At 48.0% G+C, this 18999-nt stretch overlaps 1 protein-coding gene across 2 annotated transcripts in view; it reads right to left on the bottom strand.

Moving 5' to 3' along the window:
* Window positions 1–18999, bottom strand: part of LOC144507678 (adhesion G protein-coupled receptor E3-like) — a 76102-nt gene that overhangs the window by 24954 nt on the left and 32149 nt on the right. For both annotated transcript variants that reach the window (XM_078234858.1, XM_078234857.1), the window contains exons 10-14: window positions 18152–18345; window positions 16907–17074; window positions 4612–4818; window positions 2694–2926; window positions 2060–2126 (exon numbers count right to left, since the gene is read on the bottom strand). In XM_078234858.1, the coding sequence (XP_078090984.1) occupies window positions 2060–2126; window positions 2694–2926; window positions 4612–4818; window positions 16907–17074; window positions 18152–18345 (869 nt within the window). The remainder of the gene's footprint in view (window positions 1–2059; window positions 2127–2693; window positions 2927–4611; window positions 4819–16906; window positions 17075–18151; window positions 18346–18999) is intronic.

Raw genomic sequence — 18999 nt, 5'->3', positions numbered from 1 at the left:
TTGGAAAGAGCTTGGAAGAGTTTGTCACAATACATTCTACTTTACCCCTCTGATCCCCCAATCCTTAGTTCCATTTGAACTCTTGTTAACATTGGTCAATACCTTCAGTTTGCTCTCTTGGCCGAAACAGAAGCCTGTAATTTCAGGCTTTTTAATACGGATTTAAAATTCTATTTTAAACGATAAAAAAATGCACCTTTGAATTCAGAGAAAAGATTGTCAGTCCAAACATGAAGAAGACAAATCTTTTCTGACCTCAGGACATCCCAAAGTGCTTTGCAGCCAATTAATTATTTTGTAGTGTAGTCATTATTGTAATGTAATGAAACCGTGCAGCTGGGCGGCACGGTGGCACAGTGGTTAGGGGCGGCACGGTGGCACAGTGGTTAGGGGCGGCACGGTGGCACAGTGGTTAGGGGCGGCACGGTGGCACAGTGGTTAGCACTGCTGCTTCACAGCTCCAGGGACCTGGGTTTAATTCCCGGCTTGGGTCACTGTCTGTGTGGAGTTTGCACATTCTCCTCGTGTCTGCGTGGGTTTCCTCCGGGTGCTCCGGTTTCCTCCCCCAGTCCAAAGATGTGTGGGTTAGGTTGATTGGCCGTGCTAAAATTGCCCCTTAGTGTCCTGAGATGTGTAGGTTAGAGGGATTAGTGGGTAAATATGTAGGGATATGTGGGCAGGGCCTGGGTGGGATTGTGGTCGGTGCAGACTCGATGTGCCAAATGGCCTCTTTCTGCACTGTAGGGTTTCTTTAATTCTATGATTTTGCGCACAGCAAGCTCCCACAAGCAGTGATAACGACTAGATAATCTAAGTAATGTTTGTTGGGGGATAAATATTGTCTTGGACACTGGGGAGAATGCCCTTGCTGTTCTCAAAATGGTGCCAGCGGACCTTTTACAGCCACCAATATGAGGAGACAGGACCTCGGCTTTGACAAAGGGTCATCTGGACTCGAAACGTCAGCTCTTTTCTCTCCTTGCAGATGCTGCCAGACCTGCTGAGATTTTCCAGCATTTTCTCTTTTGGTTTCAGATTCCAGCATCCGCAGTAATTTGCTTTTATCCTCAGCTGAACATCTCATCCAAACTACAGAGGATTGAGTGTAGGGCCAGGGAGATTTTCCACCACTCGCTTCAACCCCCCCCCCCCCCCCCCCCCCCCCCCCCCCGACTGTGTCATGTTTTCCGGCAGCGGAGGCAACTAGTTACCGGCTGCCGCTGGGATCTTCAGGTCCTGCCAATGCTGCCTCACAGAGCCGGGGACCCGGGTTCAATTCCAGTTTTGGGTGCCTGTTTGTGTGGAGTTTGCATGTTCTCCCTGTGTCTGCACGTGTTTCCTCTGGGTGCTCCGGTGTCCTCCCACACTCCAAAAATGTGCAGGTTTAGCATGGATTGGCCATGCTAAATTGTCCTTTAGTGTCCAAAGATGTACAGGTTATGTAGATTGGCCATGCTAAATTGTCCCTTTAGTGTCCAAAGATGTACAGGTTATGTAGATTGGCCATGCTAAATTGTCCCTTTAATGTCCAAAGATGTACAGGTTATGTAGATTGGCCATGCTAAATTGTCCCTTTAGTGTCCAAAGATGTACAGGTTAGGCGGATTGGCCATGGTAAATTACCCTTTAGTGTCCCAAGATGTGCAGGTTCGTGGGATTAGCAGGGTAAATATGTGGGGTCACAGGAAAGGTCAGACAGTGGGACTGGGTAAGGTGCTATGTCGGAGAGTCAGTGCAGACTTGATGAGCCGAATGGCCTCCTTCTGTACTGTCGGGATTCTATGATACGATACTGCACTGGAGTGTCAGCCTAGATATTTGCCCTCCAGAATTGAGACTTGAATGAACTCCTTCAAGACTCAGAAGCAAACAGGCTGCCACTGAACCACGGCTGACACAGATTCTTACTGCTCTATCGATAGTTCAATCAACTGTGAGAATTATGAATGTATGTCAGGAAGGGTAGCGATCTTTGCAGCTCATTTGCTACGTTAATTGAAAAATATAATCAGATTTCCAGGAAACAAACGTGATAGGTCAAATGGAAAAGAATAGTTACCAGAATGATCAGATAGACTGGTCCCAGGAAGCTCCAGATGAACCCGTACTCTACCCGTAGCCAGCAGCTGGAGAAAGCACAGTGAACATGCTTAAATTCAAAGATTCATGTTTATTAAAATTGTGAGCATCGGGGGGGGGGTTAGGTTGGGGCGGCGGGGGAGGGGGAGGGGCTGGTGGTGGTGGGGGTGGGTTTAGTGGAAATGGGGTGCTGCGTTTGGTCAGACACTGATCTTCTACCTCTCGGATCTCTCCTCCAATTCACCTCAGTCCGGAGGGGTGTGAAAGACTCCTCACTCTGCCCACTGAAACGTCCTGAGGTAATTGGGGTGGTGTTGGCCCCACTGCCTCATGGGCAGGGGTCCGTGGTTCAACACTGCCACCCTCTTTGCCACTTGGCACAGCCAGGATGGCAGAAATGGAAGTATCACACACTTGTACGTATGTCCCCTTCTGCAGATGGGATCGGCGCATCCATTGCCTTGGGTCAACCATTTGACAGAGCTCGGGTGCTATTGCTCCCGGTGTGAGACTGGACCTTCAGGAGAGGAGGGGAGAATGCTGATAGGCTGTAACAATCAAAGCTAAAAAAATCATTGGCGAAATCTTCACAGCGGAATAGTGATAATATTTACTTTCTTTGTGATCCGTATCCATTGGGGTAGACCACTGCAGAAATGGCCACTATTACTGCGGGGCATCCATACCCCAGCAGGTAGATATACTTTTCAATGTTACTAGAGTGGGCTACCCTCATGTTCTTCAGGTTCCTGACCATGAGGTGAAGTTGCATCGACTCCAAACTCATCCAAGCGAATGCCGTCAAAAACAAATAGTGTAAACATCCCGCGATGATTCCGCACGCGGTCTGGGAACATGAAAAAAATAGGAATATAGTGACAACCATTCCCAAAGTTTGTTCTGCCATTCAAATATATCCTAACTCCAATTACCTGCCTACGCTCCTTACTCTTTGTTACATTCCACTTGAATTGTTATCAAATCCCTACAGACAGAAGGAGGCCATTCGGCCCATTGAGCCTGCACCAAATACAATTCTATCCAAGCTCTAGTTTTATGAAAGGCAAATCATGTTTGATTAATTTGCTATCTTCGAAGATGTAACAAGCAAAGTGGATAATGGGGATCCTGTAGATGTAGTATATCTCGACTTCCGGAAGGCGTTTGATAAGGTGCCGCACAAAAGGTTAATTCACAAGGCTAGATCACATGGAATTAGGGGTATTTTATTAGCTTGGATAGGTGACTGGTTGATGGGCAGAAGACAGGATGGCAAAAAGTAACTAGTGGGGTCGCAGGGTTCGGTCCTTGGGCCCCAGCCCCCATAACCCCATGTATTTATCCTGCTAGTCCCCCTGACACTAAGGGACAATTTAGCATGGCCGATCCACCTAACCTGCACATCTTTGGATTATGGGAGGAAACTGGAACACCCGCAGGAAATCTACGCAGATACAGGAAGAACGTGCAGACTCCACGCATACAATCCCCCAATTGAACCTGGGTCCCTGGCGCTGTGAGGCAGCAGTGTTAATCTCTGAGCCACTGTTCCTGAGATAGTCCCAGGCTTATAGGGCGGGGGTTGGGGGGGAAGGGGGGGAAGATAGGGGACCCTAGCAAAGCGGGCTGGGGGGGAAAGGGGAGGAAAGGAAGGCAGGATTTGAGAGGGGGAGGTCAATATTTACCACTCAAGCCACACACAAAAACCGTTGATCTGATCATTTTAACCTTGGCTGTTTGTTCTGTACACAAGTAAGCTGCCTTGTGTCCTGAATTACAATGGTGACTACATTCAAGAAAGTACTTGATTGAGTATAAATCCAATTTTTTTTATTTTATTGTGGAACCGTTTTACTGATTTTTTAATAGTAAGCCCAACAAATCTTACTGATTTTTCTATATAATTCATTCTGGAATATTCTCCCTAAACCTCTACCTCTCTTTCCTTCCTGAAGATGTTCCTTAAAAATTCATTCATGGGATGTGGGCATCACTGGCAAGGCCAGCATTTATTGCCCATCCCTAATTGTCCCACTTTCAGAATGCAGTTAAGAGTCAACCTCATTTCTGTGGCTCTGGAGTCACATGTAGACCAGACCGGGTAAGGACGGCAGATTTCTTTCCCGAAAGGGGCATTAGTGAACCAGATGGGTTTTTCGACAATCGGAAATGGTTTCATGGTCATCATTAGACTTTTAATTCCGGATTTTTAAAAATTGAATTTGAGTTATACCATCTACCATGGTGGGATTTGAACCAAGTCCCCCGGGTCTCTAGCTTAGTAGTCCAGTGACAATACCACTACACCACCATCATCTTGGCTCACCAAAAGTTCCTTGCCCTAATATATCCGACATGGTTTGCTATCAAATTTTAATGCTTAACACTCCTATGAAATCCATTGGGATATTTTACCCCATTAAAGGCACAACGTAAAATAAAATTGCCATTAGATGCTCTCTGACGTGCAGTGACCTACAGCCCATCATTCCCGGTTGATTTTCCTCATTTGGCTGTTGCAGGACCTCCTACCTGGTTTCCGGTTCTGTCGATGCCGGTAATGAAGACCAGTTCCGCTACGAAGAGGCTCACGCAGAGTTGGGTGTGGGTGGCCGTTATGGCGTTTCTGGCTTGTGAGCAGAAGACAAAGGTGATGACAGCAACAGCAAGACACACCAGAGATATGGGGATCCCAATGAACATGATCATGGAGAGTGCATCGTGGGAATAATCCTGCAACTGAAACAACAAACAAGATGGTAAGGGGGGTAAAAAGCATCCATGGTTAAACAAGGAGGTCAAGGACAGTATAAAGACAAAAACTAAGGTATACCATATTGCAAAGGCCAGTGGCAGGCTGGAAGATTGGGAAACTTTCAAACAAACAAAGGGATACTGAAAAAGTAATAAAAGGAGTTAAGGTAAATAATGAAAGAAAACTAATATCAAGAAGGATAGCAAAAGCTTCTATTGGTATATAAAAGGGAAGAGAGTCGCTAGGGTGAATGTTGGTCTCTTGGAAGATGAAACCGGAGAGTTAATAGTGGGGAACACTGAAATAGCAGATGTGCTAAATCAATACTTTGCCTCAGTTTTCAAGGTGGAGGACACTAGTACCATTCCTATAGGAACGGGCAAGTCAGAGGTAATAGAAAGGGTAGAACTTAGAACAATCAACATTGATAGGGAAAAAGTACTCAGCAAACTATTGGGATTGAGGGCAGATAAATCTCCCCGCTCTGATGGCCTACAACCGAAGGTATTAAAGGAAGTGACAGCAGAGATAGTGACTCCATTGTTTATAATATTTCAAAATTACCTGGACATGGGAAAGGTTCCAGTGAATTGGAAAAATGCTAATGTAACACCCTTATTCAAAAAGGGAGGGAGGCAAAAGGTGAGATATTACAGACCAGTTAGTTTAACATCTGCTGTTGGAAAAGTGTTAGAATCAATTATCAAGGAAGCAATATCAGGACACTTGGAAAGTCAAAACGCTATCCATCAGAGTCAGCATGGTTTTGTGAAAGGCAAATCATAGAAACATAGAAACATAGAAAAACTACAGCACAAAACAGGCCCTTCAGCCCCACAAGTTGTGCTGAACATATCCCTACCTTTTAGGCCTACCTATAACCCTCCATCCTATTAAGTCCCATGTACTCATCCAGAAGTCTCTTAAAAGACCCTATTGAGTTTGCCTCCACCACCACTGACGGCAGCCGATTCCACTCGCCCACCACCCTCTGTGTGAAAAACTTCCCCCTAACATTTCCCCTGTACCTAGTCCCCAGCACCTTAAACCTGTGTCCTCTCGTAGCAGCCATTTCCACCCTGGTAAAAAGTCTCTGAGAGTCCACCCGATCTATGCCTCTCAACATCTTATATACCTCTATTAGGTCTCCTCTCATCCTACGTCTCTCCAAGGAGAAAAGACCAAGCTCCCTCAGCCTATCCTCATAAGGCATGCCACTCAATCCAGGCAACATCCTTGTAAACCTCCTCTGCACCCTTTCAATCTTTTCCACATCCTTCCTGTAATGAGGCGACCAGAACTGAGCACAGTACTCCAAGTGGGGTCTGACGAGGGTCTTATATAGCTGCATCATTATCCCCGGACTCCTAAACTCAGTCCCTTGATTGAAAAAGGCCAGCACACCATACGCCTTCTTAACCACCTCCTCCACCTACGGGGCCGATTTTAGAGTCCTATGGACCCGGACCCCAAGGTCCTTCTGATCCTCTACAGTACTAAGAGTCTTTCCCTTTATATTGTACTCCTTCATCCCATTTGACCTGCCAAAATGGACCACTACGCATTTATCTGAGTTGAAGTCCATCTGCCACTTCTCCGCCCAGTCTTGCATCCTATCTATGTCCCTCTGTAACTTCTGACATCCCTCCAGACTATCCACAACCCCACCAACCTTCGTGTCGTCGGCAAACTTACCAACCCATCCCTCCACTTCCTCATCCAGGTCATTTATGAAAATGACAAACAGCAAGGGTCCCAGAACAGATCCCTGGGGCACACCACTGGTGACCGACCCCCATTGAAAAAAAGACCCATCTGTACCCACTCTCTGCCTCCTTTGGGCAAGTCAGTTCTGGATCCACAGGGCAGCAGCCCCTTGGATCCCATGCCCTCTCACTTTTTTTAGAAGCCTTGCATGGGGGACCTTATCAAACGCCTTGCTAAAATCCATATAAACCACATCTACCGCTTTCCCTTCGTCAAAGTGTTTAGTCACATTTTCGAAGAACTCCACCAGGCTCGTAAGGCACGACTTGCCTCTGACAAAGCCATGCTGCGTATTCTTGAGCATACTAAACCTCTCTAAATGCTCATAAATCTTGTCCCTCAGGATCTTCTCCATCAGCTTACCAACCACTGAGGTTAGACTCACCGGTCGGTAACTTCCTGGGCTATCCCTATTCCCCTTCTTGAAAATAGGAACCACATCCGCAATCCTCCAATCCTCTGGCACCTCTCCCGTCTCCATCGACGACGCAAAGATCACCGCCAGAGGCTCTGCAATATCTTCCCTCGCCTCCCACAGTAACCTGGAGTATATCCCATCCGGACCCGGCGACTTATCTATCTTGATGCCATTCAAAGATTCCAGCACAACCTCTTTCTTAAAATCCACATACTCAATCTTTTCAGTCCACCGCCAGCCCACAGTACATCCACCCAGGTCCTTCTCCTCTGTGAAAACCGAGGCAAAATACTCATTAAGCACCTCTGCCATTTCTACTGGTTCCGTACAGACTTTCCCGCCTTCACCTTTTATAGGCCCTATTCCTTCATGTCTCATCCTTTTACTCTTCACATATTTATAGAACGCCTTAGGGTTTTCCTTAATCCTACCTGCCAAGCCCTTCTCGTGACCCCTTCTGGCTCTCCTAATTTCCTTCTTTAGTCCCTTCCTACAAGCCGTATACTCACCTAGATCCCTATCTTCGCCAAGCTCTCTGAACCTTTTGTATGCTTTCCTTTTCTTCTCGACTAGGTCCCGCACAGCTTTCGTGCACCACGGTTCCTTTAACCTACCAACTCCTCCCTGTCTGCTCGGAACATTGTCCTGTAGAACTCTTGACAGACATTCCTTGAAAAACTGCCACCTCTCTTCAGTACATTTCCCCGAGAATACCTCCTTCCAATTTACTCCTCTAATTTGCTGCCTTATGTCTTCATATTTCCCCTTACTCCATATAAACGCTTTCCCAGCTTGCCTGATCCCCTCTTTTTCCAATGCAAGCATAAAGGAGATAGAGTTATGATCGCTATCCCCAAGATGCTCTCCCACTGAGAGATCTGACACCTGTCCAGGTTCATTGGTCAGTATCACATCAAGTACAGCCTCTCCTCTTGTAGGTTTGTCCACATGCTGTGTCAGGAAAGCCTCCTGAACACCCCTAACGAACTCCTCCCCATCGAATCCCCTTACCCGAGTGATATTCCAATCTATGTTTGGGAAATTAAAGTCTCCCATCACAACAACTCTGCTATTATTGCATCTCTCCAGGATCTGTTTCCCTATCTGCTCCTTCACCTCCCTGTTACTATTGGGCGGCCTATAGAAAACTCCCAGCAAAGTGATCGACCCCTTCCCACTCCGAACTTCCACCCACAGAGACTCTGTAGACAATCCCTCCACAGCATACACCTTCTCTACAGCTGTGACACTATCCCTGATCAGTAGTGCCACTCCATCCCCTCTCTTGCCTCCCTCCCTGTCCTTCCTGAAACATCTGAATCCCGGCACCTGGAGTATCCAGTCCTGTCCCTGAGACATCCAAGTCTCCGTAATGGCCACCACATCAACTTCCAGGCATCGATTCACACTCTGAGCTCATCCCCTTTATTCACTATACTCCTGGCATTAAAGTAAACACATCTCAATCCTTTGGTCTGAGCACTCCCCTTCTCTATCCCCCGTCCATCCTCCCTCTTGCACTGTCTATAACCCTTTTCTGTTTGCGAACTAACTTCCTCACCCCCAGTCACCTCGTCTCGATCCCCTCCCCCCAACTTATCTAGTTTAAACTCTCCCCAGTAGCCTTAGCCAACCTTCCCGCCAGGATATTGGTCCCCCTGGGATTCAAGTGCCACCCGTTTTTTGTGTACAGGTCACACCTGCCCCTAAAGAGGTCCCAATGGTCCAGGAACCTGAATCCCTGCCCCCTGCACCAGTCCCTCAGCCACACATTCATTCTCCACCTCACTCCATTCCTGCCCTCACCTTCCCGTGGCACAGGCAGCAATCCTGAGATTACTACCTTTGCTTTCCTTCTTCTCAGCTGTCTCCCTAATTCCCTATACTCTCTTTTCATGACACCTTCCCCCTTCCTTTCCACATCAGCGGTACCAATATGTACCGCTACCTCTGGCTCCTCCCTCCCCCCTCAGGATTTCTGGGATTCGACCAGCGACATCCTGGATCCCGGCCCCAGGGAGGCAGACCACCATCCGAGACTCCCGCATGCCTCCGTAAAAACGCCTGTCCGACCCCCTTACTGTCGAGTCCCCGATTAACACTGCCTTCCTCCTCTTTTCCTTAGCCCTCTGAGTTACAGGGCCGGACTCCACTCCGGAGACCACTGCTGCTTCCCCCAGGCGGGCTGTCCCCCCCAGCAGTACTCAGGCAGGAGTACTTGTTGTGTAGGGGCAAATCCACCGGAGTGCTCTCAATCACCCGAGCTTTACCCTTCCTGGCCGTCACCCACTTGGCCTCCACCCATGGCCCTGGTGTGACCACCTGATGATAGCTCTTGTCTATCACCTCCTCATTCTCGCTTAACAGCCTAAGATCCTCGAGCTGCAGTTCCAGCTCCGTAACACGGTCCCTCAGGAACCGCAGCTCGACACACCCCTCACGGATGTGGATGTCTGGGAGGCCAGGTGCCTCCAGGACCTCCCACATCCTACACTGGGAACAACACACTGGCTTCACACTCATATTTGACCCTTTTTACCAAGGTACACAGAGAAAAGTAAATAAGAATTAAAAACTAAGAATTAAAACTCACCCCTGCTCGCCCTTTCCCCCGAAGCCCTGTGAGCCAAAGCCCTTACAGCTCACACTCTGCTTCCCGCTCCCGACGCTGCCCGCTGTACACTGCAGCCTGCTTTTTAAACCTCCCGCGCACTTAAAAAAAAACTACACGCCTTCCCAGATTGCCCCGCGGGCGGCCTACTTCCTCTTTTCTAAAACGAGCCTAAACTTCTAAAAACCCAAACACTCGAAAACCCGCGAAAAAGTAAGTAAAAGAAATCACTGTCGTACCCTCTTTAGCTGCACTCGCAAAACGCTCCTCTCTCCCTTGCTCCGGTGGACTAATGTTTGACTAATTTGCTAGAGTTCTTCGAAGATGTAACAAGCAAAGTGGATAATGGGGATCCTGTAGATGTAGTATACCTGGACTTCCAGAAGGCATTTGATAAAGTGCCGCACAAAAGGCTAATTCACAAGGTGAGAGCACATGGGATTAGGGGTAATTTATTAGCTTGAATAGGTGACTGGCTGATGGACAGAAGACAGAGAGTCGGGATGGCAAAAGTAACTAGTGGGGTCGCAGGGTTCGGTCCTTGGGCCCCAGCTATTTACAATCTATGTTAATGACTTGGATACAGGGATAGAAGGCTCTATAGCCAAATTTTCAGATGGCACAAAAATAGGTGGGACAGTAAGTTGCAATGAGGAAAAAAGAACCCTACGAATGGATATAGATAGGTTAGAAGAGTGGGCCAAAAGATGGCAGGTGGAGTTTAACATGGATAAGTGTGAGGTCATGCATTTTGGTCAGAAAAATGGGAAGGTGACTTATCATCTAACTGGGGAGAGACTTTGGGATTCTCTGGTACAGAGGGATCTGGGTGTCTTCATTCATGAGTCACAGAAAACTAGCATGCAGGTACAGCAGATAATAAAGAAAGCGAATAGGATGTTGGCATTAATAGCTAAAGGAATAGAATATGAAGGTAAGGAAGTATTGTTGCAACTATACAAGGCATTCCAGAGATGAGGGATTTGTCGTATGAAGAGATTGAACAGTTTAGGCCGATACTCTCTGGAATTTAGAAGAATGAGGGCTGATCAAATTAAGGTATATAAGAATATAAAAGGTATGGATAAAGTAGACGTGGAGCGGATGCTTCCTCTTGTGGGGCATTCTAGGACCAGAGGTCATAGTCTTAGGATATGGGGTAGCAAATTTAAAACAGAGTTGAGGGGAAACTACTTCTCCCAAAGGGCTGTGAATCTGTGGAATTCGCTTCCCCAAAGTGCGGTGGATGCTGGGACAGTGAGTAAGTTTAAGGAGGAGTTAGACAGATTTTTAATCGGTAATGGGTTGAAGGGTTATGGGGAGAAGGCAGGGATGAGGGGCATATCAGCCATGATTGAATGGTGGAGCGGACTCAATGGGCCAAATGGCCTAATTCTGCTCCTATATCTTATGAATTTATGAACCCATTAGATAGTTAAAGAAGTTGGAAACTCAATGGGCTGGTAGTATGTTTTCAGTTGGGGGAGGGTGTGTTGAGGGGGAGGGTGATGTAAAATATGTTGGGTGCTCAGCCCTCCTTCTCCATGACAACTCCTTCACCTGTTCCCAATAGTATGTAGGGGGAAGGGGTACTAAGGCACCCTCTTTGTTTAACTGGAGTGAGACTGGGGGAGAGAGTCTTAGCAGGAGTGCTGAGAGTAAGCTAAGAAGTGATTTAATTATTCATTTATTCATTTAAGGGTATTCCTAGTATATTTCGCGGGCTTTTTTCAGGGTTTTGAATTGAGGAAGTGAGGTCAGCTGAAGGGGACTCTGGGAGGTTGAGTCTTAGTATAAAAGGCAGTTACTTGGGGGGTTCGCCGGGAGCATAAAAAGCCGTCTGCACTATACAGCGGGCAGCGTCGGGAGCGGGCAGTGGAGTGAGTGGGTAGCAGAGTGTGCACTATAAGGGCTTTGGCTCACAGGGCTTGGGCTGTAAGGGCAAGGCAAGGCTAGTTATTTTTTACCCAACCCTATAAAGGATAAGGGCAGGTATGAGTGATCGGCCAGTTCAGTGCTTCCGATGTGGGATGTGGGAGTTCCTGCAAACACCTAGCTTCCCAGAGGTTCACATATGTGCCAGGTGCGTGGAACTGCAGCTCTTGAGGGACCGTGTTAGGGAACTGGAGCTGCAGATCGCTGACCTTAGCCTAGTCAGGGAAAATGGGAGAAAAATTGAAAGCAGTTATAGGCAACTAGTTACAACGGGGCATCGGGAGAATGACACGTGGGTCACAGTTAGGAGGAGTAAAGGGCAGAAGGGTAAAGTACAAGGGAGGTCTCCAGTGGTGTCTCAAAATAGGAAGGGCTTGGTGACAGGTGTGAGAGGGGAGGGGAGTGGACAGTTAGAAGAGGGGTCACCTGTGGTTGTCCCACTCCAAAACAGGTACATTGTTTTAGATAGTGTGGAGGAGTGTGCCTCTCCAGGGGTAAGACACAGTGACCAGGTCACTGGCACACAGTCAGGCTCTGTGGCCCGGAAAGGGAAGAGAGGGGTTAGGAGAGCGATAGTGGTGGGGGATGCGTCAGTTAGAGGCACAGACAGGCGATTCTGTGGGGGCGAACGGGACTCCAGGATGGTAGTCTGCCTACCTGGTGCTGGGGTCACGGATGTCTCCGAGCGGATAGGAGGCATATTAAAAGGGGAAGATAAAGAAACGGATGTCATTATACACATTGGTGGAAATGACGTAGATAGGAAGAGTAGGGGGGTCCTAAGAGAGCAATTCAGGGAGTTGGGAAATAGGTTAAAAAGTAGGGTCACTAGGGTGGCCATCTCTGGGCTGCTCCCAATGCCTCGTGCCAGTGAGGCTAAGAATAGGGAGTTGGTTCAAATGAATGCCTGGCTAAAGGACTGGTCCAGGAGGGAGGGCTTTATTTTCATAGACCAATGGGAGGTTTTCAGGAGAGGATGGCACCTGTACAAGAGGGAGGGGTCACAACTAAGTTGGAAGGGCACAAATATCCTGGCTGGGAGCTTTGCTAATGCAGTTCGGGGGGGTTTAAACTAGTATGGCAGGGGGGTGGGGATCAAAGGTCTATAAGTGTGGTGGCTGGGGACGAGCTTGGGGCTGGGACAAGGCTGGCAAAGAAGAAGAGCACTCTGGGGGAGGACGACCTCACTGAGCCTGGGGGTCTGGAGTGCTTATACTTCAACCAAGTCTCTGTCACCGCAACCACATCCAAATTCCTCGTGCGCATTAAGGCCCCAAGTTCGTCTGTTTTACCTGCCCCCCAACAGCCCAAGGGAAGTGGAAGAATGGATATGTCAGGAGATACTGGATAGGTGCAGGAAATATAGGGTTGTTGTAGTGGGAGACTTCAATTTCCCTGGTATAGACTGGAAATCGCTGAGGGCAGGGACTCTGGATGGGGAGGAATTTGTAAAATGTGTACAGGAGGGTTCGTTGGAACAATATGTGGACAGCCCAACTAGAGAGGGGGCTATACTGGACCTGGTACTGGGGAATGAGCCCGGTCAGGTCTTCAAAGTTTTGGTTGGGGAACATGTGGCAAATAGTGACCACAATTCTGTTAGCTTTAGGATAGTGATGGAAAAGGATGAGTGGTGTCCCAAGGGTAAGATATTGGATTGGGGGAAGGCTAACTTTATTGGGATCAGGCAGAAATTGGCAGCTCTTGATTGGGAGAGGCTGTTTGAGGGTAAATCCACATCTGGTATGTGGCAGTCTTTTAAGGAACGGTTGTTAGGGCTACAGGACAAGCATGTGCCTGTAAAAAAGAAGGATAGGAAGGGTAGGATTAGAGAACCGTGGATAACCAGGGAAATTGAGGGACTGGTCAAAAAGAAAAGAGAGGCGTATGTTAGGTCCAATCAGCTAAAAACGGAGGGAGCTCTGGAGGAGTACAATGAAAGTAGGAAAATACTCAAACGGGGAATTAGAAGAGCAAAAAGGGGTCACGAAATGTTCTTGGCAGACAGGATTAAGGAGAATCCCAAGGCATTTTATTCATACGTTAGGAACAAAAGGGTTGTTAGGGAAAAAATCGGACCTCTCAGGGACAAAAGTGGGGACTTATGCTTGGAGCCCAAAGAGGTAGGGGAGATCCTAAATGAATACTTTGCGTCGGTATTCACAAAGGAGAGGGATGTGTTGACTGGGAGTGTCTCGGAGGGGAGTGTTGAACCGTTGGAGAAAATCTCCATTACAAAGGAGGAAGTGTTAGGTTTGTTAGAGAATATAAAGACTGACAAATCCCCAGGGCCTGATGGAATCTATCCAAGGCTGCTCAGGGAGACGAGAGGTGAAATCGTTGGGCCTCTGACGCAAATCTTTGTCTCGTCACTGGACACAGGTGAGGTCCCAGAGGATTGGAGGATAGCCAATGTGGTCCCGTTATTTAAGAAGGGTAGGAAGGATAACCCGGGTAATTATAGGCCGGTGAGCTTGACGTCCGTGGTGGGGAAGTTGTTGGAGAAGATTCTTAAAGATAGGATGTATGCGCATTTAGAAAGGAATAAACTCATTAACGATAGTCAACATGGTTTTGTGAGAGGGAGGTCATGCCTCACTAACCTGGTGGTGTTTTTTGAAGAAGTGACCAAAATGGTTAACGAAGGAAGGGCCGTGGATGTTGTCTATATGGACTTTAGTAAAGCGTTTGACAAAGTCCCTCATGGTAGGCTAGTGAAAAAGGTTGGATCCCATGGGATAAAGGGGGAGGCGGCTAGATGGGTGGAGAACTGGCTTGGTCACAGAAGACAGAGGGTGGTAGTGGAAGGGTCTTTTTCCGGCTGGAGCCCTGTGACTAGTGGTGTACCGCAGGGCTCTGTATTGGGACCTCTGCTGTTTGTGATTTATATAAATGATCTGGAAGAAGGAGTAACTGGGGTGATCAGTAAGTTTGCGGATGACACAAAACTGGCAGGACTTGCAGATAGTGAGGAACATTGTCAGAGGCTACAGAAGGATATAGATAGGCTGGAAATTTGGGCAAGGAAATGGCAGATGGAGTTCAATCCTGATAAATGCGAAGTGATGCATTTTGGTGGGAATAATGTAGGGAGGAGCTACACGATAAATGGAAGAACCATAAAGGGTGTAGAGACACAGAGGGACCTGGGTGTGCAAGTCCACAGATCTTTGAAGGTGACGTCCCAGGTGGAGAAGGTGGTGAAGAAGGCATATGGCATGCTTGCCTTTATAGGACGGGGCATAGAGTATAAGAGTTGGGGTCTGATGTTGCAGATGTATAGAACGTTGGTTCGGCCGCATTTGGAATACTGCGTCCAGTTCTGGTCGCCACACTACCAGAAGGACGTGGAGGCTTTGGAGAGAGTACAGAGGAGGTTTACCAGGATGTTGCCTGGTATGGAGGGGCTTAGTTATGAGGAGAGATTGGGGAAACTGGGGTTGTTCTCCTTGGAAAGACGGAGGATGAGGGGAGACTTAATAGAGGTGTATAAAATTATGAAAGGCATAGATAGGGTGAACGGTGGGAAGCTTTTCCCCGGGTCGGTGGTGACGTTCACGAGGGGTCATAGGTTCAAGGTGAAGGGAGGGAGGTTTAACACAGATATCAGAAGGACATATTTCACACAGAGGGTCGTGGGGGCCTGGAATGTGTTGCCGGGCAAGGTGGTGGAGGCGGACACACTGGGAACGTTTAAGACTTATCTAGACAGCTATATGAACGGAGTGGGAATGGAGGGATACAAAAGAGTGGTCTAGTTTGGACCAGGGAGCGGCGCGGGCTAATTGTTCCTTGTTTCTCGTTTCAAGGCTTCATTCTATGATCATCTTGCTGGTGCCAGTACAGAGCGAGACTGCGGATAGTTGGGAACCTGTCTCGGGGACAGGGAATTCAGATGGTGTTCGTGGAAGTGGAAATGACTAGGGTTGGGAAGCATTTTCCGATCAGGGCCATTGTGATCTCCTGGACTCGTTTCGATCGCCTCAGGGGGTCGGAGAGGAATTTCCCAGATTTTTTTTCCCCATATTGGCCCTGGGGTTTTTCACTCTGGGTTTTCGCCTCTCCCTGGAGATCACATGGTCTGGAATGGGGGGGGTGGGGGTGAGTTAATAGGTTGTAATGAACAAAGCATCGTAGCTGTGAGGGACAGCTCGGTGGATAGGATATTGGTATGTAGATAGGCTGGAAAATTGGGCGGGGATCCTGGATTCAGGATTCAATCCTGGACCGGGGAGCGGCGCGGGCTTGGAGGGCCGAAGGGCCTGTTCCTGTGCTGTATTGTTCTTTGTTCTTTGTTCTTTGTTCTTAGCTGTTTACCCTGAAGCCTACTAAAGTCTCAACTGTTCAATTAAGTGTCAATTAAGGGCCTCAGTCCACCTCCTCTGCTGTAAACGCTGTGCAGTGACAGGTAGGCCAGGTTGCAGAGGCCATTTTGAAAAGGCTTCTTTGAAAAGCCAGGAAAGAACGAGGGCGGGGGTTGGGGGGTGGGGGGGTGGTGGGGGGGGGGGGGGGTGGGGTGGGGGGGGGGGGGGTGGGGGGGGGGGGTCACATAAATTGCGGTATCCTCAGCACATTGGGAGAACCCCTCCCAGGATGTTGTCCTCCCCCTTTGCTCCTCCCCACCTGTAATTTTCAACCTTATATCATTGAAACCTAAGTATCATTGAGTTCTGAGGGACTCCATCTGTCACTGGGTCCCGACTTCCAAACTGAATTATTTCCTATTAGTAACCACTTCAGTTCGTATCAACAAGTTTCCAATGTATCCTGCTAGTTCCTCAACAAGGTTGACCTCAATCAGGCCTGATTGCTCTCCCAGGGGCTCAGCCTTCTGGGCGTAAATCAAAGGACAAAGAGGTGGAGCCATATGTTGTAGCATTTCTGCCTGCCTTGTGCTCTTAGCCCCTTCCCTCAGGGCAGACGCAGAACATTTTCTCCTGAAAAGGGCGGAGGGATGAGAGGAATTAAACTAGTTAGACATAATAGGGCACACCCTTGGCAAATCCATGCTGGCTCTCCTTGATCTCCCGACTCAGCAACTCTGCCCCATTATAGATCCCAGAATCAGTATCTGCCTTGCTGGAAGTAAAATGCTGGAAAACCTCAGCAGGTCTGACAGTATCTGTCAGAGAGAATAGAGCCAACGCTTTAGGTCCGGATGAGCCTTCGTCAGAGCCTTGTTAGTCCATTTATCCACTGGGAGCTCTATTCCTTGCCAGTTTGCCTCTCCCTACACCCAAGTTTAATCATCCCTCAAACTGCAAGATAAGTGAGTAAGGAGCAGAAAAAGTGGGGTGGGATGGGGGGGTTGGGGGGAGGGGGGGCTAAATGAAACACTTACCTCCTCAGTGAAGGCCATCAAAATTGCAAAGCTGGACAAGTGATCGCATTGACACGCTGTGTGGGTGTCATTAGAAGCTACCAGCTCACAGCCCCTCGAAGACCAGTGACTCCCATTCGTCGTGTGACTCCAGTAGGCACACAGTCGTTTGCCAGCGACTGCAGGATTCTGTGGGAAAGCAGGTGAGCCTGTTAGCTATCAGGTCAGGACGGGACTTTGCCACAAAGAGGTTTGGGGAGCATGTCAAGAGTCCACAGCCATTCGAATCCGCAGTGTACTGCTCAAACTGCTGCTCCCACCATTATAGAAAAAGAACGCTCACAAAGGACAAACATTCAAGTGGCTCAGTGGATAACACGCACACATCCGAGCCAGAGGTTTACCCCCAAGTTCCACTCCAGAAACTTAAGCACGTCACTTGGCTGACACTAACGTGGGGGTGCTGAACTGTCCGAGGTTCTCTCCTTTGTGTTGAACATTCAGTTGTAACAGTCTAGTCACACTGTAACATAGGAAATGTGGCAGCCAGTTTCTCGACAGCACTCCCACCAGCAGCAATGAGGTGATTGGGCTGATTAACATGATGATGGTTGAGGGATAATTATTGGACCCGGGAGAACCCCACTTTTCTTTGAAATAGTGCTTGGGATCCTTTAGGCCTCCTGAGAGCACAGATGGGCCCTCAGTTTAACAAGAGTCACAAAAAGTTAGCATGCAGGGTGCAGCATCTAATCAAATTACGGAAGGAATTGAACATAAAAGTAAGGGGTATAATCAAGGATCCCACGCACTCTGGACGACAATCCATCGGGAAAAAGATACGAAAGTCTGAAAACACATATGAACCAACTCAAGAACAGCTTCTTCCCTGCTGTCATCACACTTTTGAATGGTCCTATCAAGCTGATTTTCTCTACACCCTATCTGTAACTGCAACACTATATTCTGCACCCTCTCCTTTCCTTCTGCCCTATGTACTCTATGAACAGTATGTTTTGCCTGTATAGTGCACAAGAAAGAATACTTTTCAGTGTATCCCAGTACATGTGACAATGAATCAAATCAATCAACCAAGTCCTGTCTCTGGCCAAGATTTTGGTCGCCTTTCCTAATATCGCTTTCTGAGGCTTGGGTGCAAATTTTGATGTTTCTAGAAAGTTGGGATATTTACCTATCGGCAAGCCGCTAAGTAACTGCAAATTTGTGTGATTGCAATCTTGAAATGATCATGTCAACTTCACAAACCTCTTTGTGCTTTAGAATGAAGTTCACAGCTATGGGAAGCTTGTCGTTGCCTGAGGATCCCAAAGCAACTGAAATGACTCGAGACTGCAACTGAACATCGTCATAGTTCTCGTTGCTTTCCTTGTTTTTGTACTGTGCTCCTTGCAGGATGGCATCCATGTTGTTGTACACAATGAAAGCAATAGCAATACAGCCTGGCACCAAGGAGAGACACAAAGGTTAGTGTTAGCCACACTAGAAATACAAATGAGTTCCTGGAATAGATGGGCGCCACCCATGGCAGCAACTCGCCAGGGCTCCTTCGGCAGCAGCTCCTAAACCCTGCAACCCTTACTGCCTAGAAAAACAAAGGCAACGGAAGCAAGGGAACGCTGCACCACCTGCAAGTTCCCCACCAAACCACCGGAGTTGGAATGTATTGCCATTCCTCCATCGTTGCTAGTTCAAGACCCTGGAATTCCCCACTAATGGCACTGTGGGCGTACCTACACCATGTGGACTGCAGTAGTTCAAGAAGAAGGTCCACCACCACCAGCTTCTCAAGGCATGGGCAATTAATGCCAGCCTCACAAGTAATGCCCATATCTGGGGAATGAATATAATATATACATTTTAAAAAATTTTTCATGGGACGTGGGTGCCACTGGAAAGGCCAGCATTTGATGCCCATCCCTAATTTCCCTGGAATCGAAGGGCTTGCCATTTCAGAGTGCAATTAAACATCAACCACATTGCTGTGCATCTGGAGATATATCCATGCCAGACCAGGTAAGGATGGTAGATTTCCTTCCCTAAAGGACATTAGAGAATCAGATGGGTTTCATGATCACCGTTACTGAGACGAGCTT

The sequence above is a fragment of the Mustelus asterias genome, chromosome 19 (genome assembly GCF_964213995.1).
Source record: "Mustelus asterias chromosome 19, sMusAst1.hap1.1, whole genome shotgun sequence".
NCBI classification, from domain to species: Eukaryota; Metazoa; Chordata; class Chondrichthyes; order Carcharhiniformes; family Triakidae; genus Mustelus; species Mustelus asterias.
The sequence above is the reverse complement of the archived record's forward strand: the minus strand, read 5'-3'. Positions and strand labels throughout refer to the sequence as shown.